The sequence below is a fragment of the Herpailurus yagouaroundi genome, unplaced genomic scaffold (genome assembly GCF_014898765.1).
Source record: "Herpailurus yagouaroundi ecotype Mexico unplaced genomic scaffold, PumYag 67690, whole genome shotgun sequence".
NCBI classification, from domain to species: Eukaryota; Metazoa; Chordata; class Mammalia; order Carnivora; family Felidae; genus Herpailurus; species Herpailurus yagouaroundi.
Window position 1 is genome coordinate 3,095,154 of NW_024420490.1, and position 26,610 is coordinate 3,121,763.

Here is a 26,610-nt window from a genome sequence, read left to right on the forward strand (position 1 = left end):
AATGATTTCAGAAGTAGATTCCTTAGTGCCTCTTACCCATTTAGCCCCTCCCCCCTCCCACAACCCCTCCAGTAACCCTCTGTTTGTTCTCCATATTTGTCTCTTATGTTTTGTCCCCCTCCCTGTTTTTATATTATTTTTGCTTCCCTTCCCTTATGTTCATCTGTTCTGTGTCTTAAAGTTCTCATATGAGTGAAGTCATATGATACTTGTCTTTGACTAATTTTGTTTTGCATAATGCCCTCTAATTCCATCCACATAGTTGCAAATGGCAAGGTTTCATTCCTTTTGATTGCCAAGTAATACTCCATTGTGTATATATATGTATGTGTGTATGTGTGTGTGTGTATATATATATATGTATATGTATACATACATACCACAACTTCTTTATCTGTTCATCCATCGATGGACATTTGAGCTCTTTCCATACTTTGGCTATTGTGGATAGTGCTGCTATAAACATGGGGGTGCATGTGTCCCTTTGAAACAGCACACCTGTATCCCTTGGACAAATACCTAGTAGTGCAATTCCTGGGTCGTAGGGTAGTTCTATTTTTAATTTTTTGAGGAACCTCCATACTGTTCTCCAGAGTGGCTACACCAGTTTGCATTCCCACCAGCAATGCAAAAGAGATTCTCTTCTCCTCATCCTTGCCAACATCTGTTGTTGCCTGAGTTGTTAACGTTAGCCATTCTGACAGGTGTAAGGTGGTATCTCAATGTGGTTTTGATTTGTATTTCCCTGATGATGAGTGATGTTGAGCCTTTTTTCCTGTGTTGGTTGGCCATCTGGATGTCTTCTTTGGAGAAGTGTCTATTCATGTCTTTGGCCCATTTCTTCACTGGATTGTTTGTTTTTTGGGTGTTGAGTTTGATAAGTTCTTTGTAGATTTTGGATACTAACCCTTTATCTGGTATGTCATTTGCAAATATCTTCTCCCATTCTGTCAGTTGCCTTTTAGTTTTGCTGATGGTTTCCTTCACTGTGCAGAAGCTTTTCATTTTGATGAGGTCCCAGTAGTTCATTTTTGCTTTTGTTTCCCTTGCCTCCAGAGACGTCTTGAGTAAGAAGTTGCTGCAGCCAAGATCAAAGAGGATTTTGCCTGCTTTCTCCTTGAGAATTTTGATGGCTTCCTGTCTTACCTTTAGGTCTTTCATCCATTTTGAGTTTATTTTTGTGTATGGTGTAAGAAAGTGGTCCAGGTTCATTTTTCTGCATGTTGCTGTCCAGTTTTCCCAGCACGACTTGCTGAAGAGACTGTCTTTATTCCATTGGATATTCTTTCTTGCTTTGTCAAAGATTAGTTGGCCATACGTTTGTGGGTCCATTTCTGGGTTCTGTATTCTGTTCCATTGATCTGAGTGTCTCTTTTTGTGCCAGCTATTTACTCTCTTTTTTTTTTTAATTTTTTTTTTCAACGTTTATTTATTTTTGGGACAGAGAGAGACAGAGCATGAACGGGGGAGGGGCAGAGAGAGAGGGAGACACAGAATCGGAAACAAGCTCCAGGCTCTGAGCCATCAGCCCAGAGCCCGACGCGGGGCTCGAACTCGCGGACCGCGAGATCGTGACCTGGCTGAAGTCGGACGCTTAACCGACTGCGCCACCCAGGCGCCCCTATTTACTCTCTTTTTGTGGAACTTTTATTTGGATGTTATCCTACTTTCTTTAAGATATCCTTATATTATCTTTGAACCTTTCTATTAAGCTTTCCATTTCTCCTCTCACGTTTTTAATTTCCAGGTGCTCTTTTTAATTATTTGACTGTTTTTTTTTTCAATAGCATCTGAGTATTTCGTCTTTGCAAATAATCTCTCTTACCTTTTACTGAGGATTTCCCTAATGACTCTTAGAAATTTCATTCCTTACTTCCACCCCATTATCTGTCTTCTCAGTAGAATAAAGATTCATGAGGGTAGGCCTTTTTTCCTGTTTTTTTTTTTTTTTCCACTGATGTTTTCCCAGCACTCCGAACAATGCCTGACACATAGTAAATGTTTAAATATTTCCGGAATAAACTGAATGATTGTTATGATGATACTAATATACATTATATTTTTTCTCCTAATATAGATCTACTCTGTCTCTTTAGATTAACTTTTTCTATTCTTACTGCTCTTAGATTAGAAATTTTCTGCAGCTATCTGATAATACTTCATCATCTGTTTCTATTTAAGAAAAGGGGTAGGGGTGTCTGGGTGGCTCAGTTGGTTAAATGTCTGACACTTGGTTTTGGCCCAGGTCACAATCTCACAATTTGTGGGATCGAACCCCACATCGGGCTCTGCACTGCCAGTGTGGAGCCTGCTTGGGATTCTCTCTTTCTCCCTCTCTCTCAAAATAAATAAACTTAAAGACAAAATAAAGGTGGTAAAAAAGCTCATTGGACTATACGGGTAAATGGATAGGACTTGCCACCTTTGGGTTTCATGGTAGAATGATATGACTTGTTGGAGATCTCTGAATGTTGGTATCTAGATCTTCCTTCTTGGCTGGTCTAGTTCCCTGGAGCACTTCTTTCAGTCTCTGGATACAGAAGTTTGAGAGCAGAGAGGAATTGGGTTGGAAGTCTCAGCATCCAGAATTCATATATTTATTAGATCCCCCTGTTTTCAGTATGGCCTCATGCCTTCATCTCGGCCAGGTGTCCTCCCTGGAGAAGAAAAATATTTCTAGCCTTTTGCTGGAGTGGAAAATATGCTGCAAATATGCAGAATGTGGGAGAAATATCTTAGGATCTAACTGCTCTGATGGATCATGGTCCTGTAGTTCTTAGATTAGTTCAAATAGATATTTGTTGGATACTTACTATATTCTGAGCTATTAAGGTGAAGTAGGGGTAGGGCATGGATACTGCAGGTAGAGGGGACCACAGGAGCAGGGATGCTGAAGCCAAAAGCTGCATGAGGTATAGCTGGAACCTGATCTTCAAGGGTATTGTGAAGGTATGCCCTTCTAAAGGGTAGGAAGTAGGATTCACTGTTAGTTAATTTTATTTATTTTTTTATTGCTTTCTTCATTTTACCCCTACTTCCTGAGGAGTTTGATGTCACTGATTCTTGAGAACTGAGGGGCTTGTGTGGTACAAACTGATTAGTCTCTGCTTTCTCTACTGCTGATTTAGGCATCAGCCACTCATCTCTTTTCCTAGTTTCAAATTTAAACAAGAAAGTTTAAACAGTTCTTTTCACTGTTAATGAGGTAAGAGTGAGATTAGTTGCACATATTCAAGCTACTATCTATACTCAAAAGTCTTACTATGGGGCATTTAATAAATTTCAGGATAGTAAAGAAACTAGGAATCTTACACAGTATCAGGCCAAGATTATAGTTTAAAGTGTCTTCAAGTTTCTGGTTCTGGCAGACATAGTAGAGAAGGAACCCACTTTCCACACAGAGCCCGAAGTATTTCTTCAGGTAAAGTTTCAAGGGATATGCATTTAGAGTCAAAGGTTGCCAAGCACTCTAGGAAATAGACCAGTAGGAGAGATAGATAGCAGGAGCAGCAAAATAGTAGTAAATACAAGGGCCTCAGATTGTGGGATTATCAGACACACACTGTTACATAAATATGTTTAATAATTTGGGGAAAAAAGGAAATGGAGAAAATGAGTACATAGCCAAGAAATTATAAAAATTAAAAAAAGCCCTTTGAAAAAAGATCAAATAGAACTAGAAATGAAACAGTCATTGAAATAAACCTAAAGACAGGATTAACAGGACATTAAGCGCAGCTGAAGAGGGAATTGGTCAGTGGAACAGTAGATATTAGAAAATTATCCAGAACACAGCACAGTTTAGACAAAGAGCTCCAGAAGGAGAGGTAGAGAAACTGGCAGAAAGACAGTATTTGAAGAATCGCTCAGAGTTTCCCAGAATGAACGGGATGCCACATGGTTTAGAAATTCCAGTGAAGCTCAGTAGGTGTTGAAAGAGAAAGAAGATGAAGAACTAGGCAGACTCAGCGTCAGGTTCAGTACTGCAGAGCACCGCAAACAGAGAAGACTGACTACTTAGCAAAAAACGATTCTATGGACACCTGACTCCTCGGCAGCAGCAATGGAGGCCAGAAGACCGCGAAATGTTATTTTTAATGTGCTGCGAGAAAGTAGCTGTCCATCTAGAATCTAGACCCAGGGAAATACTCTCTTAAGAATGAGGGTGAGATAAAGACTTTCAGTCCCACAAACGGAGTAAGCTTGCTACTAACAGACGCTCAATGAAAGAAATTCTAAAGGATGAATTTCAAACGGAAGGTACTATCATAAAAGAGATTGTAATGGAAATTAGGAAAGTTGTAAAACTGAATGAGAACATATCAAAAACCTGTGATTCTTGGAAGAAAATTTGTAACGCTAAATGCTTATGTTAGAAAAGAAGAAACACTGGAAATTGAGCTTGGCAACTGTTTTTACGCTAGAAAAAGAACAATAGGATAAGCCTAAAGAAAGAAAATGCAAGATGAACAGACATTAATGAAACAAAGGAGGCAGGCAATACAGAGGCTCAGGAAAGTTTTTTTTTTTTTTTTTAACGTTTATTTACTATTGAGAGACAGAGCGTGAGCAGGGGAGGGGCAGAGGGAGAGGGAGACACAGAATCTGAAGCAGGCTCCAGGCTCTGAGCTGTCAGCACAGAGCCCCACGCGGGGCTCGAACTCACAAACTGCGAGATCATGACCTGAGCCAAAGTCAGACGCTTAACCGACTGAGCCACCCAGGTGCCCCAAGTTTTTTTTTTTTTTTTTAAAGAGTAATAAAATGGTCAAATGTCAAGTGAGCTCGGTGAAGGGAAAGTAGAGTGATGATACAAATAGTATGAGGAATCAAAAACAAAAGTTAGGTGCACGGAGATTAAGATGAGTAGAGGAGGGCATAGGAGTTCCTTTATGGCAATAAATATGAGCCTTTAGACAATAAATGTCTAGAAAAATAAAATTTCTCAAAACTGACTTAAGAATTAGAAATTCTGAATAATCCTGTAACAATTAAAGAAATGAAATCATTAAAAATCTTGTTTCAAACAAAACTTCAGGCCCAGATAGTTCTGCTGGCAAGTTGTACCTGCCATTCAACATTAGCAACAAAAACAATCTTCGATCTTGCACAGCCTGTTCCCGAGCACACATGGGGAACATTTTCTGGCTGAATCAGGCCTGACAGACAACTACATGAGAAAGGAGACTTACTGATCACAGTCTCATTTATGAATATGGTTGGCAAAAATCCTAAGCACAATATTAGCCAACTAAATCTAGCAGATCTAAAAACCTGACCAAGTTGGGATTATTGTAGGCTGGCAAGGGTGCTTTCACATTTAAACATGTATAATGTAATTTATCATATTAACTAATTATCAGGGGAAAAATCATACCATCATCTCAGTGGATGGAGATACAACTTTGGTTAAAAATCATCAACAAATTATAAAAAAATCTCAACAGGTGGGAATTTTCATAATTGGTTATAGCATTTCTACAAGAAACCTATGGAAAGTACCATACTAATGGTGAAATAGTGACAGCCTTACCTTTGAGATCAAAGAAGGTAAGAATGCCCATATGATCATTACAAGTCAACTTTATAGTAGATGTTCTTGCCAGGTAAGGTAAAAAACACAAAATAGGTAAAGGTACTGAAAAGAGGCAACTGAATTACTGTTCATGTTTGTAGGTGATACGATTTTATCCAAAAGTATATGCAGAAACACCCTCATACCATCTTTTATAAAGATAGGGCATTTGTTTTTTTAATTAAAAAATAGCACAAATGAAATGTACCAGACCCGAATATGATGTGTCGGTCCTGTATCCGAGTACACTAAGCGGGAACAGTGAGACCCACAACTCACCTGCTTGGTTTCCTGCCTCTCAGGGATCACGGTCTTTTGTTGCTTGGTTTCCTAGTGTCTTGAAAACTGTCGTTTTCTGTGTTTTGTTCTAGTGTTGAAAATTGTTGTTTCATATAAAAAACGTGTTTGTTTTTGGCTGTTTCAAATGGGAGGATAAATCTGGTCTTTGTTACTCCCTCTTGGCTGGAAGCAGAAGTTTAATTAAGCGGCTTATCGATTCTTAGGCCTCTTTTGTTAATAAAGGGTGATTTTTAACACACAGTTTGTTCTGGTGCAAGGCTTTTCCTTTAAAAGCACGTGTAGATTTTTCAAGTTTTGTTTTAAAAGAAACCGGTAATTTAAAGGCCCAATCCTGAGGACCTTTAGAGTTGGGACCCTGAGATGGATAATTCCTAAGGCTTTTGTTTTTCTGCTGCTACACGCTTTGTTATTGAAGACTGTCCAAGGTCTTACCACCACTGGAGTTGTGACCCGCTGATGTGTTTCATAAATTTTAATGAGAGACAGATTGAGAGAGGTCATTGATGGACCCACATGGTTGTACCATATCTCTGCCCTGGCTCAGAATGCAAATCTCTGTGAAATTACTCTTAAGTTACCTTTGTGGAAAGCCCCAAACTCCATCTTTGGGCATGTCTGGTCTAGCTAGGTCAGATCAAAAGTGATTTACAAAAACTTTTATGTTCTTGGCACATTGCTATGATTTATTTTTAAGTCACAGAAAATTGTCCAAATATTAGCACACATATTATAGAATTGCCAATAAGCTGTGTACGGTTATATAGAGCACAGTGTGCTTTTTAAAGGAGTTTGTAAAGAATATGGTTTAACTTGCCAGTGTGTGATAATAAAGTTATTTCTTGTGTGTGATTTTGGACTTGATTTATAATTCACTAGCAGATGTTTATTTTCATTGTTAAGTTATAATTCAGACATTCTTGGCTTAACTCAAATTTTCTCTAGATCTCACAAAATTAAAAAAAAAATTAGACTGAAACTTCCCTTCATCCTTCAAATGGGGCCAGATTATTTTAGAAACAGATTTTCTTATTTCTGCTAATAAGGATCAGGGAGAGAAAAGGCAATTGAGATCTTTGAAGGGTCTGTAAACATCATTTTAGTCCGTCTCTTCCAGCGTCCCCTGCTGCTGTCAGACCTACTCGCTTACAGGGCAGTAGAGCTGCGTCACGGAAACTCTGGCTCCCTTCGTTTCTGTAGCCTCCTTGCTGAGCTAATGAGCAGTGTAATGGCCGGGAGAGAGGGAGACATGTTAGAGAAACCTAAGGGCCTAGATGATTTGAAACTAAATAATTAACATCAGAATAATGAGGGATTGACCGCCTTTCCCGTGCTGGGTTCCAGTGCTTTGATCAAAAGGTGTCTTTTCCTTACTGTTTTATATGGTCTTAATCACAACAGCCTATATAAATAATTGGATTTGGAGAAGGTAGGATCCAGATGAAAAAGGGATTAGAAATAGCATGTGCTTTTTTTTAAAATTAAGCCTTCAGATGGATTTTAATAACTTAAACATGTTAACTGCAATTGCTATTCCTAGTTAAGAAGTGGAGGGGTATTTGTTTTGTGTTTGGGAATTCTTAACAGTATGTGTTTTTCTTTTCAGCTACTAAGTCAGGATTGTTACCTCCGCCGCCTGCGCTCCCTCCAAGACCTTGTCCATCACAGGTAGGAGACAGAAGTTGATTTCTGTGAACTGTTCGGTACTAGGGAAGTGGTCCTATCACTGTGCTTCCTTTGCAAGAGTTGATAGCCACAGAACTGCCTGGTCACATTCCCAAGATGACATCTGGACAAAGGAGAGAGCGGTTGAATTTCTTCTTACCTAGCCAGTCCCTCAACCTCATGTAGAAAAATGGAAGTTCCCTCAATAGGCAACCAAACAAATGTGTATTGGTTCACCTTTGGCTTTGGGGGTGGGGGACATGGTGTTTCTGTATAGTATGTACAGTCTGGGTGTGTATATTTTCATCATGTTTTAGGAGCTTTGTGAATTCTGCATAAACTAAAAATAAATGGCCATCACCATGGTGTTAGAGCTGTGGTTTGAGCCTACAGTGCTTTCATTAGGTTGGTATCTTCCTTTGGAATAATAAGCTGAAACATCAGGAGTTGGGAGAGTGTGTCACCAAAATCTGTTTCGCCTGTGAATTCATTCTGCCTTATTTTTATGTGCTGCTATGGCCTTATTCATCAACACTGCTCGTAGAATTGGAAATGAGAAGGAAGCAGCAAATCTGCGGAATGCGGTAAAGGGCACTACGGGTCCTTCCTTTTGTTAACTGCTGCTGAAGAAACTTTGTGCCTTTAAAGGCCCTCTCTAACTCTCGGCAGAAAATGCTGCTCAGAGCATATCTTTCCGTATGCCACATCTTAGGATTCGCTGAGTCTCTGAAGCCACTTTTAACATTTGCTTGTCCTTCTTTTAGAGAATTAGATCATCTTTAGCATCCACTCAACCTTGAGGTGCAAATACAGTGAGGTCCTGCTTTCCTGCCTCAGTCTGAAGGGTAATAAAAAGCCCCCTTCTTCCTGACTCACATAGAAACGAATGAGAACCCCCTTTCCAACGCTCCAGGATTGGCTCTAAGACCTGTTGATTAATCAGCCAACAAATACTCATTTATATCTAATAGCAAGCTTTAGTTCCATTCCGAGCTTTTCCCTGCTTATAATTTCTGCTCATTTAAATTATTAGTTCTGTTTATGGAGCACCTATTGTGCTAAGTGCTTTCAGCACGTTATTTAATCTTCACAAAACTCCTATGAAGTAGGTGCTAATATGCTTTATTTTTATACAGATGAGGAAATTGAAACATACAGGGGTCAAGCAAGTCAGCTAAGGTGACATAGCTAGCGAATAGGTAGAGTCAGCTCCCCGGTCAGAGTCCATCTCCTAAACATCCCTGTCCTCCCCATCCTTGAAGCCGATGTGTATGTATACAGTAAGACGGTGATCTGTTGCATTGGCAGGTAAGGCCTTCACCCCGTCTTCCTGTGGAGGACATAGATGAGATCAAGCTCCTGATTGGCACCAATAGCAAACCGGGACTTTGTCAAAACAGAAGAGTGGGCATTCTGGAGGCGGTTACCCATCAGCTGCTGGTTTCAAACTGGGGCTTGGGAGCCGCCTGGATGAATGCGTGGAAGACCTGTCTGAAAGGGCTTTTGTGACCAACCTCCTTATCTTCTACCGCACATGTGACAGCAGTTATTTCCCGGTTGTGAAATGTGTTGCTGCTATCAGCGGACCTCGTCTGACCTGCTTGAGTGGGCTTCCTGCCTGCCTTGGGGCTTAGTGACTGAGGATCTGATGGGGGGCTGGGAATTCTCAAGTCACTGTTAATGAACGAGACTGCTTCTTTGTCTACCAGATTTCCCATCTCAGGGTAAACAGTAAGCGCAGTGCTCAGCGCAGGCCTCCAACTCAGCTGCCTAACTATGGAGATTTCAGACTGCAGAAACAGGTGTGTAAGAAATGCAGGCAGAAAATCCCTTCGCTACTGACCTCCCCCTGCTCTCCCCCTGTCCTCCTCTGTAAGTGGGACACACACATTCAACAGAGGAAATCCTGGGTACTGAACACATGATAGTATTTAGTCTTTGTGCAGTGTCAAATTCCTAATGGCCCTGGGAGAGAGTCCCCTAACCACTTGGATGGGGCACCTGTATATTCTAGTCTTTCCTGAACTGCTTGTGATAAAGTAGTCTTCTGGGAGACGTTCATAGGGCTCTGTGGTAAGACAGATTTGCAGGCTGTGGCCTCGGTACCCGCTTAGGGAGGTTCGCGGTGCGAATGGGCTCATTGAAGGGTTTGAAATTCTACAGTAAAGAAACCTGGTCAAATTTGGTAAAGCTTGCAATTTCCTAGTGATTGTGACCATTCACCTCTTTATTTATAAAATACTTATCAATATCCTGAGGGCTTGGTTGTTAGGAAACATTATACACCAGCCTTAGAGTAGTGGTAAGAACATTTCCAAACCTCTTTAATCTGTCACCTCCTCTCTATATTATGTGATTGAAGTTAAATTTTTATACTTAGGTGAATAGTTTTCCCTAGAGGAATTGAAAATGCAAAATAAAGTTTACTACACATTAGCTTCAGGTTTCAGATTGTCATGTTTTCACTTTGTTGTGTTTTCTTATTTGCTTTTCTGTTCCTTCTTGCTTACTCTCTCATGAGGTCATTTTTACCACTTCGCAGCAAGCTTTATTACAGCAAATCTTAAGCGCTCCGAATTCGTCTTTTGCTCTGTTAAACACATTTTTTGAGTGTTCCTTGTTATATATGGACAATTGGCTTGACTTTGGGAAAAAATATATATACAGTACTTAACTACAGACTCATTTTTATGAGGCTTAAACTGTAGTACCTAGGGGAGAAAACAAGGAAGCTTGGTTATATTTTAAATCTTTTATTTATTGGTAGCTCTGAGAAGAGATTTTGTAAGATAGAAAGGTTTTGATTTAAAAATTTCATATTATTTAACTTGATAAATGGGCAAGACTAGATTATAATAAACATGAAAACATTCTGTTCCCTAAAAAGGAACACTGTTAAAAAAACTTCGTGGCCAGTGATGCCCTTTGAGGTTTTAAGTATGTAAGAGAAAAGCGCTTCTATGTTTGCAACTGTGCCCACAAAGGTATATATAGATCATTTCTACATACACTAAAAGTGTATCTTTTGTCAAGTGAGAGGGAGAAGGTATAGGTTTTTAGCATAAAATGCAGTTTCGCTGGCTCCTATTTCTACTAAGCACCATTATGATATGAACATGTGGATTAAGTTATACAAATGGGGCTCTGGAGTTAAGAAAAGGAATAAATTCAAAGAAACAGATCTTTTTATTTTTCGTACTATAGGTAAGATCAAGAGGGACCATGTGACTATATAAAGAATCAAATGGTTTGTGTTCTCTGTTTTCCTGGGGACGGGCTAGAGACAGGGCATGGTATTTTGGCTCTGCTCAGAGGAGGTGACACATTTATTTATTAATTTTTTAAAAGACTGATTCATAACATAAATGACTAAACAGCAATTAGAGTGAACTGTTTCATATGGAGCAGCATTAAAATGAGAGTTAAACTTGGTACCTCATGCTTTGCATAGAAACTGAATAAAATGCCATCTGCGGAGTGGCTTGTCCTGTAGGTTGCTTCTCTGCTAAGGGCCTGATCGGTACTCCAACAATTAAATCTGTTTCATAGTATTGATGCCATGCTACATTTCTTATGGCAGTAATCTTTCTAAAGAAAAGAGGTTTTTTGGTACATGGGGTAATCTTTCCAGTTTTATATTAGCACCACATTTGATGAATTGGGGCTCTTTGTAGACTAACGTGCTCACAATTTTCCTATTTATACTACGAATTTCTTACAACGGCAGGTGCTTCTCGTTGGCTATGTAATGAATACTAAAATAGCACTGCAGAATGGATGCATTGTGGAGGAAGCATTTGATCAATACTCTTAAGCTTAGACTGAGAGGGCTTCGTGGAAGGGCTGAGATGACCAGTGAAGTGAGTTTTAAATGAGAACTTTGCTTTTCTGATGGCCGAAGGATGCAGACTATTACTGTAGAGAAAAAGCAATTGCAAGGAAACATGCATGCAAGAGATCCCCATTTGTTTGAGGAACTGTCTGAAATGTAGAAAGCTAGATTTTGAGGGAGAGAGATTTAGTGTTTAGAGGTGGGAATGAGGACCAGCGGCCTGCCCACTTGAGTCCCGGTGGTACCAGAGCTGGGGGAGAAGAAGGGCCCCCTGACAAGAGAGTTCTCTTGGGGGAGCAGTCCCTGCAGGGAGAACATAGGGTGTCAGTCCAGGGGTACTCACCCTTATGCACAGTGAAATCATCTGGGTGAGCTTTAAACCTACTGATGTCTGGGTCCCACCCCCAGGGAGGAGGCTCAGGCATTGGGAGTTTTAAGAAGCTCCCCACATGGTTCTGAAGTGCAGCCAGGATTGAGAAACACCGAATTAAGGCAAGAGAAGGAATGTTCAAGGAAGAAGTTGAGAATCTAGGGGATTTGTTGCTGGTATGCCCTGAGTTCTTTTTTTCTTTGAAGTTTATTTATTTTGAGATAGAAAGAGAGAGAGAGAGCAAAATGAGAATGAGCAGGGGAGGGGCAAAGAGAGAGGAAGAGAGAGAGAGAGAGAGAGAGAGAGAGAGAGAGAGAGAGAATCCCAACCAGGCTCTGCACTGTCAGCGCGGAGCTGGATGCGGGAATCAAACTCACAAACCATGAGATCGTGACCTGAACCGAAACCAAGAGTTGGACACTTAACTGACTGAGCCACCTAGGCGCCCCTCATGGCTTTTTTCTTTATCAAGTTAAAACTCAGTGGGCATGCATCAAATATCACAAGATCTTTTGCTGTAATACATGCACATGATCTCATACAATGTACGTTAGTCATCGAATCACCTTAATATATTGGCTATTTAGATAAAGCATATTTGGTGCTTGCTTCGGCAGCACATATACTAGATAAAGCATATTTGTGAGCTTTCAAAGATTACAGCATCATCATTTTACTCATCAATATAGAAGTTTAGTATATGTCAAGAGGTATTTTTCTATGTATTCATGTATTAGAAACTTAGTAATTATTCTGAATTTACAAGCCTATCACCTAAGATGCCACTTTCACTTTCTTTCAGAGTGTTACTCTGTTCTGTCTTAGGGTGCACGCTGCAGATGAGGTGAAAATCAGAGTATGTTAATGAGTATTTCTGTAATTAAGAAAAGATCTAGGCCCAGGATTTCTCTTCATCTGTGATGATGGAAGGACATAGTGAAAGCTGTAGAACACTGCATGAATATGTCTGTGGTCTTATTCTTTGCCTGACTACCCTGTAGCTCGGTAGCCTTGTGGGAGTAAGCACATTCGTCTCACAGACCTACCATTGCCTCTTCTGTAAAATGTGAAGATTAAAGTAGATAGATCCTTCTCATTCTTAAGGTCTTAGATTCTGGTTGTATTCCTTTGTCCAAGAAAAATTTTGTTGCAAATATAGTCGAAACATCATAAAACGCAATTGAGGACAAGATAGTTTAGACTAATTTCTCCCTGCTTGCCCACACTGCTGAATACAATGGAAGGCCCTGGACGTAATAAACAGAGGACTTTGAAAGATGTAAACAGGAAAGTGGACTGGTTGAGGGCCTTAGGACTTGAGGAATGGCATGGTGGTGTGAGTTGCCTGAGTTAAAGAAAAAAATCTCCCATGTGTCCTGCACTGGGTACTAGAGAAGCCTGTAGCCTGGAATTGCCAACAAGTGTAGACCAAAAGAAAACAAAGCCTTGAGAAAAGTCTACTGTCTAGTCAAAGGACTGGGAAAGGGGTAGCCAAGCTAGATAGAAACCTTTTTGACAATACCTGCCCTACCCCAGCCAGACACCATGGGTGCCCCTCCCTCTGGTGTCATCAGAGACCGATCTCGGGGTTTGGTCTCTTGTCCCTCGGCAGACAGCCTGGGTTGATACTTTTCTAGCTGGCAAACGTGGTTTCAGCAGAGACCAAAGGGGTCTCCTAACCCTGATCTGATGGCATCAGGTGGCCTGGGGAAGCACTTTATAACCCCCACTCCCCAGACAATGTCATTATAGACAGACATTCCCAGATAGGCAAAAACTCGAGGAGTTTGTGACTAGTAGACCTGCCCTATAATGAATACTGAAGAGTCCTCCAGGCTGAAATGAAAGGACACTAGACAGTACCTCGAAGCCATAAAAAGAAATGAAGAATGGTGAAGGTAGCTACATTGGTGAATAGAAAACCCAGTAGTGTTGAGTTGTAGCTCGTCTTTTTTCCTTAGGAGTTAAAAGAAAAGTGCTTAAAAAAATAATTACAGATCTATGTCAATGGGCCCACATATATAAAGATATAATTTGTGACAATAATAATATAAGGGGCAGCAGGGCTATAAAGGAGTAGAGTGTTAGTATACTTTTGACACTAAGTTGCTATTAATTCAAACTTGATTGTTATAAAGTTAAGACATTAATCCTTAGGAAAAAAAACCTAAAACATATAAAAAAGTATGAAAGTGAGAAGGTAATAAAAATGGTATACTAGAAAAAAAATCAGTTAATCATAAAAAGGGAAGTGATGGAGGAACTGAAGGACCAAACAGGTGTAAGACATAGAAAACAAACAGCAAATGGCAAAAGTAAATCTTTCCTTATTAGTAATTACTTTAAATGGATAAAAATCTCCAAATAAAAGGCAGAAGGAGATGGATTTAAAAAATAATTCATCTATATGCTGTCTACCAGAGACTTCATTTAGATCCAGTGATACACATAGGTTGAAAATGGAAGAATGGAAAAAGATACTTCATGCAAATAGTAACCAAAAGAGAGCCCGGGTGGCTGTAGTCACTTCAGACTAAATAGACTTAAAGATAAAAAACTGTTATGAGACCTAGAAGGACATTACGTATTGATAAAAAAGGGTCACTCCATTAAGATGGCAAAAAGTTTAGAAGAATATACACACCTAATGACAGAGCCCCTCAAATATAGAAAGCAAAACCCAACAGAATTAAAGGGAGTTACACATAGTTCTATACAATCTCACTTCTAATAATGCATAGAACAACTAGATGGAAGACCAGTATGGAAATAGAGGACTTGAGGAGCACCTGCGTGGCACAGTCGGTTAAGCGTCTGACTTTGGCTCAGGTCATGATGTCACAGTTGGCGGGTTCAATCCCCGTGTCAGGCTCTGTGCTGACAGCTCAGAGCCTGGAGCCTGCTTCGGATTCTGTGTCTCCCTCGCTCTCTGACCCTCCCCTGCTCATGCTTTGTCTGTCTGTCTCTCTCAAAAAATAAATGTTAGAAAAAATTTAAAAAAGGAAATAGAAGATTTGAATAATGCTGTAAGTCAACTAGACCTAACAGACATCTATCTATAGAACGCTCCACCCAACAACAGCACAGTACACATTTTCCTCAAGTGCACATGGAACATTCTCCAGGATAGACCATATGTTAGGCCACAAAACAAGTCTCAATAATTTTAAGGAGAGTGAAATCATAGTAAGTGACCACGGTGGAATGAAACTAGAACTCAGTAACAGAAGTAACACTGGAAGATTCACTAACATGTAGAAATTAGGCAACATGCTCTTAAAAAACCAGTGGGTTAAAGAAGAAATTGTAAGTGAAATTAGAAAACACCTTGAGATGAATGAAAAGGAAAACCTGCCAAAACCTGAGATGCAGGAATAATAGTACTAATAGTACTCTGGAGGAGATTTATAGCTATAACCACTTACATTAAAAAGAGGGATCGAAAATCAATAAGGTAACTTTACACTATAAGAAATGAGAAAAAGGAGAGCAAGCTAAACCCAAAGATGGCAGAAGGAAGGAAATGATGAAGAGGAGAGTTGAGATGAATGAAATAGAGAAAGGAAAACAATAGCAACATCATTGAAACTCGAAATTAGTTTTTTGTGGCCTCTAGTTAAAAATAAAAGGCTTTCTTTGAAATTAAAATCAGATTCTCATAAATTTATCTCTTGCTGTAGGTAGTGTTGTTTTGAATTTATCAAGGTTGAATATTCCCATAGAATGACTCTGTTTTGCGTAAGGTGTTTTTTTCCCCTGTATTAACTTTGGCACAGTACATTTTGCTGTATGTTCCCTAGTTGTAGGATTGGTTTATAGATTACTCAAATTGCCAGCCAGAGCTCCAGGATGGTGTAACATGAAGACACAGTTGTGGTTTAAACCAGCCTCTGTTGATGGAATCTCGAGAGTTCTGCAGGTCCTCTTAATAGGGATTTATTAAAGGGAATTTGAAAGCTATTATCAAAACAGTTGGCATTGAATGAGAAATTAGAAAGGCAAAGGAAACTGCCATAGTGATAAGTTCAAGGAGAAGAGAAATAACGATGAAGTACTCACATTGTGATAGTGGAGGAAAGATTAAGGATAAATCCCCCTGTTTAAAAGAGCATGCATCGTTTTGCCAGCTGTCAACAAATGCCATCAGCATTTATCCTGTTAACTAGTTCAAAAGAAAGGAAAAGTTCTATGCTGACCTTTATTTTAGTATTAATAAAAATAAAAACCAATACAGACAACATAAATGTTCAAGAAGACGCCTCTGGTTAAGGGTTATATATCTGCTATTAAAATGATTACATGGAAAATACTGGGTAAGAGGGACAGCAGCTGAATACAGAAATGTTTCCTGACTGTACCACATAAAAATATTTAGTGGACCTTTGATAATAAGGTGTTCTGCCTTCTCAGAGTAAGCTGGAACACCTCTGGATCACTTTTGCCCTGGTTGGATTTTGAATTCTTTTCTCAGCGTTACTGGTCCGTGTTCTCTTCCCAGTGGGCTTTTGAGGTTTTTAACTCCTCAGTGAATCTCTACTCTTCTTGAGGGTCTAAAGGGGTCACTTAAGTAATTCATTTATAATTTACCTATCTCACCTTATGATAACTTGTTTATAGAAATACATTCTCTCTTTTGGGAGAGACTCTACATGAGTGGTAAATGTGTGAATTAGGGTGTCTGTGAAGGTCTCCAGACATTTCACTCTAAACTGTCAGGTATTGGGGTGCCTGGGTGGTTCAGTCAGTTGAGCGTCTGACCCTTGATTTTGGCTCAGGTCATGCATGATGTCATGGTTCGTGAGTTCGAGCCTCTGTGCTGGCAGTGCAGAGCCTGCTTGGGATTCTCTCTCGCTTGCTCGCGCGCGCGCGCTCTCTCTCTCTCTCTCTGCCCCCACCCCCGCTCACATATATTCGCGTTCGCTTGCTGTCTCAAAATAAATAAACATAAAATGTCAAGTGTTTACTGCTAAGCATGTAGAGGTAAACTGCTAAGTAATTGGTAATAGTTTAGATAGCTGTTTTTGGTGGGAAAATTATGTAGGTTTTCTTTTAAAGAGTTTCTCTTTCAATTGAGGTTTAGGAAAAAGGGAAAAACACTCTTAAAGGACAACTAGAATTTGAAGAAGTCACTCAAAGCTTTATCAGAATCAAATGACTCTTGGAAGCTACTTTTACACACCGTGCTGTCAGAACTTTTAAGACATGCAATACTGCATAATCATATAGTTGTGAGCTTCAAATAAACTGTTTGCTGAAATCTAGCTTGTAGTAGTTTTTTCTTTTTCTTTTTTCCCCCCACCTTCTAGTTTTTTTTAATCCATGTTCTCTGGAGAGTATACTCTAATTGCCCTTTCTCTTAAATGATAATTTTGCATTGTGCAGAATTCCAGGTTGAAGTTCATTTTCCTTCAGTGTTTTGAATGTATTACCTCCTCCTTTTTTGGTGTTTATTGTTGCTGCTGAGAATTCTGTTAATCTATTGTTTCCTTTGGATTGACTGTTTTTTCTCTAGGATGGCTTTTAAAACTTTATTTTCAATGTTCTGTGTTAATTTCACTGTGATGTGTCTAAGCATAGATTTAAATTTATTTATTCCAGGTGACTCTTTGTGTGCATTTTCCATCTGGAAAGCCATGTATTCAAATTTGGAATATTCTTAGTCATATCTCTGCAGGTTATGATTCTATGCTTACTCTGTTTTCTTCTTGAAGTCCGGTTAGCTACGTTTCTTTGTCTGTCAATACACCTTTTATTTCTAGTAATGGCTCTTTTATCTTTTTATGTCATGATCCCTCTAGGCCCTGGATGAAACCTTCATCTTCCAAATTAATCATTCTTTTGTGTAACTGCGTATGATTCCAAGTTTTATAGTCCATTCTTGTTTATATCAATCTGTTCTTGTTTCACTTCTCCCAATTTCTGTTCCATACTTGTCTGTTTTTTTTAAGGATGCATTTTCTACTTTTAACTGGGAGAGGATTTAAGCATAATTATTTTGAAGTTATTTTCTACTTGATTTGTTTTCTTTTTTGTCAAGAGGCAAATTCATCCCCTCCCTTTCCTCCTTCCTCCCTCTCTCTCTCTCTCTCTCTTTCTCTCTCTTTCGGCTCTTCTTCTTACTATTGGGTTTTTTCTTCATGCTTTTGGAAATTTGTTTAGCAGTCTTATTTTGAATTGGAGTTTAAATTTAAATTTCATTCTCAGTTCTTGGAGCTCCTCTCCGTCCAGCAGTTCATTGGCGTCCAGCAGTTCATTGGCCAACCACACCCCGTGGTCCTGCACTCGTGGGCCTCCAGTGTAAGGCCAGTTCTTATACTCGATGTTCAGCACTTGCGTCTGGTGCAGATGTCAGAGATGGTGCAGATGGCACCAGGCGGTGGCTTAGCCTGAGACCAGGCTGCGATGCTATTTGTGCTTCCGCTCCCTTTCCTAAGTAGGCAGTACGGAGCACCTTCGCAGACTTCATCCTGGTTTTGCAGCTTTACAGGTAGCAAAGCGCCACCTTAGCCTCTGGCTTCAGGAAATGAACTTGGCGCCAGTCCTTTGCCTCATAGAGGACATTTAAATACCTGTGAGCTCTCAGTTGCCTCTACCTGCTTCCGAACCCTCAGCCTGGCCAACTGCTTTGTGATTTGGCCCCATAGGGATCTTGACCTTGCTTCTGAGTGTGTCTGAGTCTTTTTTTTTTAAAACATTTATTTTTTTTAGAGACAGAGAAAGAGCATGAGCGGGGGAGGAGCAGAGAGAGAGGGAGACACAGAATCTGAAGCAGGCTCCAGGCTCTGAGAGCCTGGCACGGGGCTTGAACTCACAAACTGTGAGATCATGACCTGACCTGAAGTCGGATGCTCAACCGACTGAGCCACCCAGGCGCCCCTAAGTCTTTTTTAATTTTAACACTTTTTATGCTCATGCACTCACATCTGTCCTTGCATATAATTTTACAGCATAAGAAGTTGAGATTCAGAAAGTGAAAGCGAGTTCCTTGGAGCCTCACAGCTAGTGAGTGACAGAGCTAGGTAGCTATTGTGAAGAGTGGAGCTGGGAAGGGTTTCTGAGGACGTACTAGAAATTTAATGATAAATGTTTAGAGAGAGAGAAAAATCACTCATTGCACATCACAAAAATTAACTATAGATTTGCTAAGCAAAAGTTAGTGAGAGTCTCCACTCTCCATGCCCACGAATAATTTTCTTTTTTTTAAGTTTTTTACAAAATGATTTTATTTTATTTTTGAGACAGAGACAAAGCACAAGCGGGGGAGGGGCAGAGAGAGAGGGAGACACAGAATCCGAAGCAGGCTCCAGGCTCTCAGCTGTCAGCACAGAGCCGATGCGGGGCTGGAACCCACAAACCGTGAGATCATGACCTGAGCCGATGTTGGATGCTTAACCACCTGAGCCATCCAGGCACCCTCGAATAATTTTCTAAACATGAAGTATTTCCATACACTCAGTGAAAATGCTGAAGTGCCTTTATTAGTGCAGACTTACATTTATCTTGGCCAAAATAGCCTTCACACTTTGGTCAGTGGGCTATTTTTGGGGTAGCAAAAGACCAAGTGTAGCTTATTCTGCTTTTTAAAAGGAAACAAAAAGGCAGAACTTCTGCATAATGAATAATTATATATAGTGGCTATATGTCAGATGCTCTTTTAATTGTTCGACAAATATTCACTCACTTAATCTTCATAACGGCCATGTGTGATGGGGTCTGTTGCTGTTCTCGTTTTGCAGATAAGTAAACCGAGGTGTGCAGAACTTGAGGATTTCCTCAAGGTATGCACAGCAAGTAGGAATTAATGCGGTGATTCTAACCCTGGCTGTCTTGCCTCAGTGTACCAGTTCCTTCTACTGTGCTATACTATCCAACCGTATCTCAGAATTATTTTCTTAAGCTATCTTTTCTTTTTTTGTTGTTGTTTAAAGTTTCTTTCTTTCTTTTAGTAATCTCTGCACCCAACATGGGGCTAGAACTCACAACCCCAGACCAAGAGTTGCACGCTTTTCCAACTGAACCAGTCAGGCGCCCCTTAACCTGTCTCTTCTTAACAATTGAGTTGACAGTTATCTTTATCAGGGATACACTTTATATTATGAACCCTCTTACCGAATTAGCTTTACCACACCTCTAGGAGCTTGTGTCCTTTCTTAGCCCCCCCCCCCTTTACTGTATTGTGCTCATGGTATAGTTGTGTAAAGCTTTCTTTGCTGGCATCATTCCTCTGGAGATGCCATGAGTTCATCTAGTCAGTTCGTCAGGTGTTGATGGAATATGCTTACAGTAGGCCCATGCTTTGCCGAGTACTATGACGACACAAAAATTGCGACAGGCTTCTTATCCTGTACTCCTTCATCTTTCCTCACCGTTTGAAGGCAGTCATGCCTAACACCATCCGTTTTATGGTCTCTCCTGGTGGGTATATGTATCCATTTAAATCCATTTTCTCATGCTGTATTGTCAAGCGATAGCTGAGTGCCATATTTCCTTGAACTAACAAGCTAGCCCAGTTTTCCCCTGGGGGTCAGTTATGGTTGGTTTCTAGGTTCCTAAACAATGGAATCCTTATTTCTTTTCTCTGTCCTCCTTACCACACAGTGACAAAAACCAAGAAGCATTCCTCTGTGCTGTGTGTCAGGGAAGGACAGGGTACGGAAGTGGGGCAGGATGGAAGGGTGTCCAGATGTGCTATGGTGTTAATGGGAAAGGACAGCAGAAGACAACTAGGAGTCAGGCCCAGGGAGCCAGTAGACAGAGTAGTTAAGAACCTGGGCTCGGGTTCAAATCTTATCTCTGTGTCTTACTGGCTGTGTATCTTTGGGCAAGTTATTGAGTCTCTCTGTCTCAGTTTCATCATGTGTAAAGTGGAGACAGTGGTAGTGTCTGCTTTCATAGGGTTGTTAAAACGATTAAATGAGGTCGTATCCGTGAAGCACTCAGAGTGGTGCCTGGCATATAGTCAGGTCTCGTTGACAAGTAGCCGTTATGATTATTATCACTCCAGGCCCAGCAAAACAGAAGCAGGTTCTAGTTGGCAAACGGAGAAACAGGCTCAGGGTAACCAGAAGTTAGTGGCCAGTCCTTAGCATAGAATGAGTGCTAAACTGGCTTACAAAACCACTTATAGTAGAATGGCATTCTTGCCCACTTCTGTGACTTTCATGGGCTGGCCCTCTGCCTAGGTCAGGGGTCAGCAGACTATACCCTGTAGGCCAAATCTAGATCATTGCCTTTTTCTGTAAATCATGGAAACATGAAGGAGAAGAATCGATGCAAAGACAGGTCCTCATAAGCCTTTTAACCCACTATCTCCTAACTCAAGGGTCATGATGCCTATATTTATAGTTTGCAGCTTTGCCATGAGGACCTTTATCGACCAAGATGCTCCATCTTTCAGAGTTTACTAGCAAAACCTGGAGAAAATATTCTTTATTCATCTGGCAGCTTCAAAGACTTGCTATGGGTAGGCTTTCATAACTTTATGTTTCTCAGGCCTCACTAGAAGAAACCAGAGTAAGGGTGTGCCTTTAAGGTGAGAAAGAGGGAAGGAAAGAGCCTGTCCAGGAGAAACAGGAGAAAGAGTTTCTTTTTTTCCCCCATCTCTTCCTGAATACCCTGTTCTGTTCAGCAAATTCTGTAGGTATCACCTCCTGATGTGTTGGTAAGCCTTCTCTCTGAAAAAAAGAAAAATCTCTACTCCACAGTCTGTGTTGTAAATACTCCCACTGTGACTGATCACAGGTGGGGTTGGGAGGTGACGTGTGTCATCAGCTCGCTGGTACCAGCGCGCTGCGTAGTCGACAGCGTCACTTGCTGCTGAATCCTTGTATTAGGGATTCTCTGCGCCAGACAAGAGCTGTTTGTTTGTTTGTTTGTTTGTTTGTTTGTTTTTAGTCTAGGGCACTGTTTCAGCCCAGTCGTAAAATGTGCTGTTAGAAATGGGACAATATTTTTGAAGTCACTAGAAATGACGCTTCCCTCTTGTTTACATTTAACTTGTGCCACTAGGTGGCACTTTAAGGACATTATAGGAAATTGGCTCTACTGGATTTATTTTTTTAACTTTTTTATTGAAGTATAACATGCATATTGAAAAGTGCCCATTGAGTGTGCAACTGAATGAATTTTCACAAGCTGAACACATGTGTATAATCAGCATTCAAATCAAGAAACAAAATATTACTAGGACCCCAGAAAGCCTATCTTAGGCTATTTTTCCAGTTACTATTCCTTTGTAGGGTTACTGCTATTCTGACTTCTAACAGCATAGATCAGTTTTACCTATTTTTTACCTTATATAAGTGGAACCATGCAGTATATACTCTTGTGTCAGTCTTCTTTGGGCTTAAAAGATGTGTGATTCATTCATATTGTTGTGTGTAATTTTAGATCACTGCTGTATAGTATTCCATTATGTGTGCAAAGGTATCACTATTTTCTACTGTTGATGGACATTTGGGTAGTGTTCAGATTTTGGCACTTATGAATAATGCTCCTGTGCACATTCACGTACAAGTTTTTGAGTGGATGTATGTTTTCATTTCTCTTGGATGTATGCCTACAGTAGAGTTGCTGGGTCATAGGTTAGGCCTATGTTCAGCCTTCGTGGGTACTGCTGAACAGTTTTATAAAGTGTTTGTACTGATTTATGCTCTATCAACAGTGTGCCTGTTCCAGTTCCTACATTCTCATCAATACTGAGTTTATTTTATGACTGGCTCCTAACTCTTACATAATTTTTATAGTTCCCTCTCCCGCCAACTGTTTCTAATTGAAATTTTTAAAAGCCACCTTCTTCTGATGGACATAGCTCATGCAGGAAGAGCTATGTCAACCCAAAAGAGGACATTAATCACAATCTAACTATGAGCTATCACTAGTTAGAAGAGAAGTGGTTCACACACTCGATTACTAATACAGAACAGTGGAACTGGGAGTGGTATTCAAAATTTTAAGTGTGGTAAAATATCAAGTGAGGCTAGGGCTTTGAGGCAATTTGAAATTTTTATATGCTTTTTGTATTGTTTCCCGGACCTATTATGTCAGGGCTGGGGAACCAGCAAAAGGAATTTCTAAAGGCCTACTATCTAGACGCCTTTGAATTGTGATGGTGGTGCTGCCCGTTTAAGTAAGCATCTGTTTAGTATGGCAAGAGGTATGCATATGGCATCTTTTTTCACCCTTAGTCATTGGGAAACATGAATCTCAAGAGAACCCTGTCGTGTAGATCACCTTACCTATGTGGTCTGTGTTGTCAACTCTGCAGATCGCATTGTCATATATGGCTTTAGGAGTGTGATGAATAGGGAGTGAGGCTCAGACTTGACTCAAATTTCTGTTCTATTACTAGAAATTGGAAATAGAAGACCAAAACCCCAGGCGTAGTCAAGGTATTTGTCTTTTAGACCAAAATAAAGCACCCATGGTCCTTTAGTTCTAACAATAAGTGTGTTTTATGGCGTTGTCTGTAATCCAGTGGATCCCAAAAATTCCCAAGAGACTGTGCTGTGTGACTGCTGTATCCAGGGACTGGTTGCCCATTCTAGTTACTGATTATCCACTTCTAGAGCAGTTGTCCCTGAGCTCCTCTGTCAGTGTTCACCTGGGTGTGTCCCTGGTGTTGGGTTGGCCAGCTCTAGGGGCCACCAGAGATGTTCAGTGTAAGCTGCCCGAGATGTCTGTGCTGAAGCAGCCATGAAACCTGTAAAGGCTTTTATTTTTAAAAGCGTCTTCCCTTCACTATTGGTAGCAGCAACATCCAGTGGCACAAATTTGGATTGTGGGTAGCCTGCTCTATGGGATCTGTGTATAATCTAAACCGGAGTCAGCACTTTCTCAGTGTAAGTTTTCATCTTTTGGCAAGAGAGTAAGAGTCCTTTATGTTGAATTGGCTGCTATTTGCAGGTTGCGGAATCTTTGAGTGGGAAACCAATTGTATATTTACTCTTAATTATGATAGTAGCTGCCATTACTGAGCAGTTATTATGTTACTGTGCTTAGCACTCTAGACAGCTATTTTGCTTAATCTTACAAATGCTAGGAGTTAGGTGGATTATCCCCTAGTGCAGATGAAGAAACTGTGGCTCAGAGAGGTTAAGTGCGTGCCCGGGGGGTTATATACCCAGCAAGTGCAAACCCTGGATCGATTCCAAAACCTCTGCCCTGTAACCGATGTGCTCCATGGCTCCGGTTACTGTAGGATGAATTCTTGACTTGTCCAGTGGAACACAAAACAGTGTTGAGTTCATTACTAGCTCATTCCACACATTGATCCGAGGACCTGCTGTGTGCTGCCACTCTGCTTAGGCACTGGGAGAAGGATAGTGAAGCAAAGCACAGATCTTGCCTTCCACATGCGTATGCATCAGCCCCATTTCTGTCTCTCATAGGTGGCTGGGGTCATGGATTTTAGTAATCATTCTTGCAGAGAAATTCAGTTTTTTGGACCCTCTCTCTGAAACTGATTGTGGAATGACGGGGTTTGCTGTGGCCAGTGTGCTCCTGGCCACTGGTTCTGCATCTTCTATTTCTGGGTGTGACCACGTGGCTTTTCTAATGTGCTCTTACCTAGCAGAGATGGAGGTCTGGTGAAAGGTAGGCACCGAATGAATACCAGTGGGATGCTGGGGATTCCCTAGAGGCCATGGCACAATCATCTGCTTATCTGCCTAGAACTTAGCTGCTGCCTTTGTGATTCCCAGTCTTGGAAGCTGCCTGGATTCTTGGGGATTAAATGAAATTTGAGTTTCTTTTTCTAATCTGTCAGTAGCATGAATATTACAAAGCTTATAAAATAACTTCACCAATTACCCCCACCTTAGCGACAAGTTCTGCAATTAGACTACTTTTTAAAAAGATTTGATTTGTTTTCTCAGTTTTATTGAGAAGTAATATCACTGTGTAAGTTTAAGATGTACAGCGTGATGGTTTGATAAACATATATTGTGAAAGATTACCACAATAGGTTCAGCTAACATCCATCTTCTCATATAGATAAAATAAAAACAAAGAAAAGAAAGGAAGAAGTTTTCTCCTTATAATGAGAACTCTTAGGATTTACTCTCTTAATAACTTCCTATACATCGTACAGCAGCATTAGCTGTGGTCACCATGCTGTGCAACACATCCCTCTTACTTCTCTTAGAACTGGAAGTTTGTGCCTCTTGATCACCTTTCTCTAATTCCCTTTCTCCCCCTTCCCCTGATTTTGTTTTGTTGCAAATTTGACATTTATTTACGATTTTATTCTTTTAAAGTAATCTCTACACCCAACGTGGGGTTCAAACTCACAACCCTGAGATCAAGAGTTGCATGTTCCACAAAGTGAGCCAGCCAGGCACCCTGCAAATTTGCAGTAAGTAAAAATCTTATTGCTGAAGATTTTGCCCACCTTTCATTATTTATTTATGAAATCATATGACAGACAGCCCTATTTCCTTCATGGTAAATGGACAAGAAAACACTTTAGCCTAGTTCGTTTTTGGGGCAGCACCTGTGGCCTTTTTCACACTAGGACCTTGGAGACTTATATGAAGAGTTTGGGCCATCGATGGTCCCCAGTTGGTCTGGGCTGGCTACATAAAAATTACCCAGGGAGCTTGTTAAAATAGAAGTTTCTAGTGCTCCACCCCTAGGAGATTCTAATCAGGGAAGTCTGGAGTAGTATCTAAAAGTCTGTAATTTATAAAAATTCCCCAATAATTCTCCTGTGCAGCTACATTTGGGAACCACTGGGCATAGAAGGTCTAGAACAAACAGAATTGAGTTGGGAAGAAATTTCTGGTGTGTTTGAAGATTCAGGTAATACTTACGTGCCTGGAGCTGGTTCTATATGGGCAAACTAATGCAGTTATGATGCAGAGGTAAATTGGAGCCAGATGATGGAGGGTCTTTTAACTGGCCAAGTGTCCCTAAGGCCTGTGGTGCTATGCCATAGGCCTTACAGACCAATTGAAAGGCTTTTAGGAAAAAGTGTTTTGATGAGAGAAGGTGTTTCACAAAATTAGTTCCTCAGTGTGTGCGGGGTACACTGGACTGAGAAAAAACTGAAGGCTAGAAAAAGACCCAGCACAGTTTTTGCAGCGGCCCAGGTAGGAGGTGGAGTCAGCACGTGGACTCAGATGGGAGCTGTAGGACCTTCGCAATGCTAGCCTGCCCGGTCCAGACAGGAATCTGGGACATGTTGTTTTAAGCTACTTTAAACAAACCGGTAATTTATCAGTGTTGTGTTCATCTGCTTTAGCTCTTATAAGGAGTGGTTTTGTTGTGTTTGTGTCCAGGAGCTTTTAAAGGAAGCCCAGTAAATTAATTGCTACAGAGGAGTTGGCAGCAGCCAGAGCTGCTGTTGCGAGGAAGGCGCGAGGAAGGGAGAAATGAAGGTGGGCCTTTCTTGCCAGGCAGCAACCCCATCCTCACCCTGCCTCTCCACTCTTGGGGAAGGGAGCCTCGCAGAAACGCCCCAGAGCTAGACCTGCTGACCACAACGAAGACGACCACGGCAGGGCAGAATGCCCCTCTCAAAGGATTAGGTGTGGAATGTGGCTTTTGGCCTTGAGGTCAAATGGAATAGTTTTCCTTTGTTCTCTAAAACGCAACCTGTAGGTCATTGTTTCCCAAGGTGTGTTCCACAGAACGTTAGTTCCGCTGGATGTTAATAGGAGTTACATGAGAATAAGAAATCGAAGCCCAGGGGCGCCTGGGTGGCACAGTCGGTTAAGCGTCCGACTTCAGCCAGGTCACGATCTCGTGGTCCGTGAGTTCGAGCCCCGCGTCGGGCTCTGGGCTGATGGCTCAGAGCCTGGAGCCTGTTTCCGATTCTGTGTCTCCCTCTCTCTGCCCCTCGCCCGTTCATGCTCTGTCTCTCTCTGTCCC

The 26,610-nt window shown here is 40.8% G+C and overlaps 1 protein-coding gene across 7 annotated transcripts in view; it reads left to right on the top strand.

The window, feature by feature from the left end:
• Positions 1-26,610, top strand: part of REPS2 (RALBP1 associated Eps domain containing 2) — a 234,510-nt gene that overhangs the window by 157,193 nt on the left and 50,707 nt on the right. For 4 of the 7 annotated variants that reach the window (XM_040468333.1, XM_040468327.1, XM_040468330.1 and 1 more), the window contains 2 exons: positions 7,479-7,540; positions 9,247-9,339. In XM_040468333.1, the coding sequence (XP_040324267.1) occupies positions 7,479-7,540; positions 9,247-9,339 (155 nt within the window). The remainder of the gene's footprint in view (positions 1-7,478; positions 7,541-9,246; positions 9,340-26,610) is intronic. The other 3 variants (XM_040468334.1, XM_040468331.1, XM_040468332.1) reach the window with 1 other exon arrangement.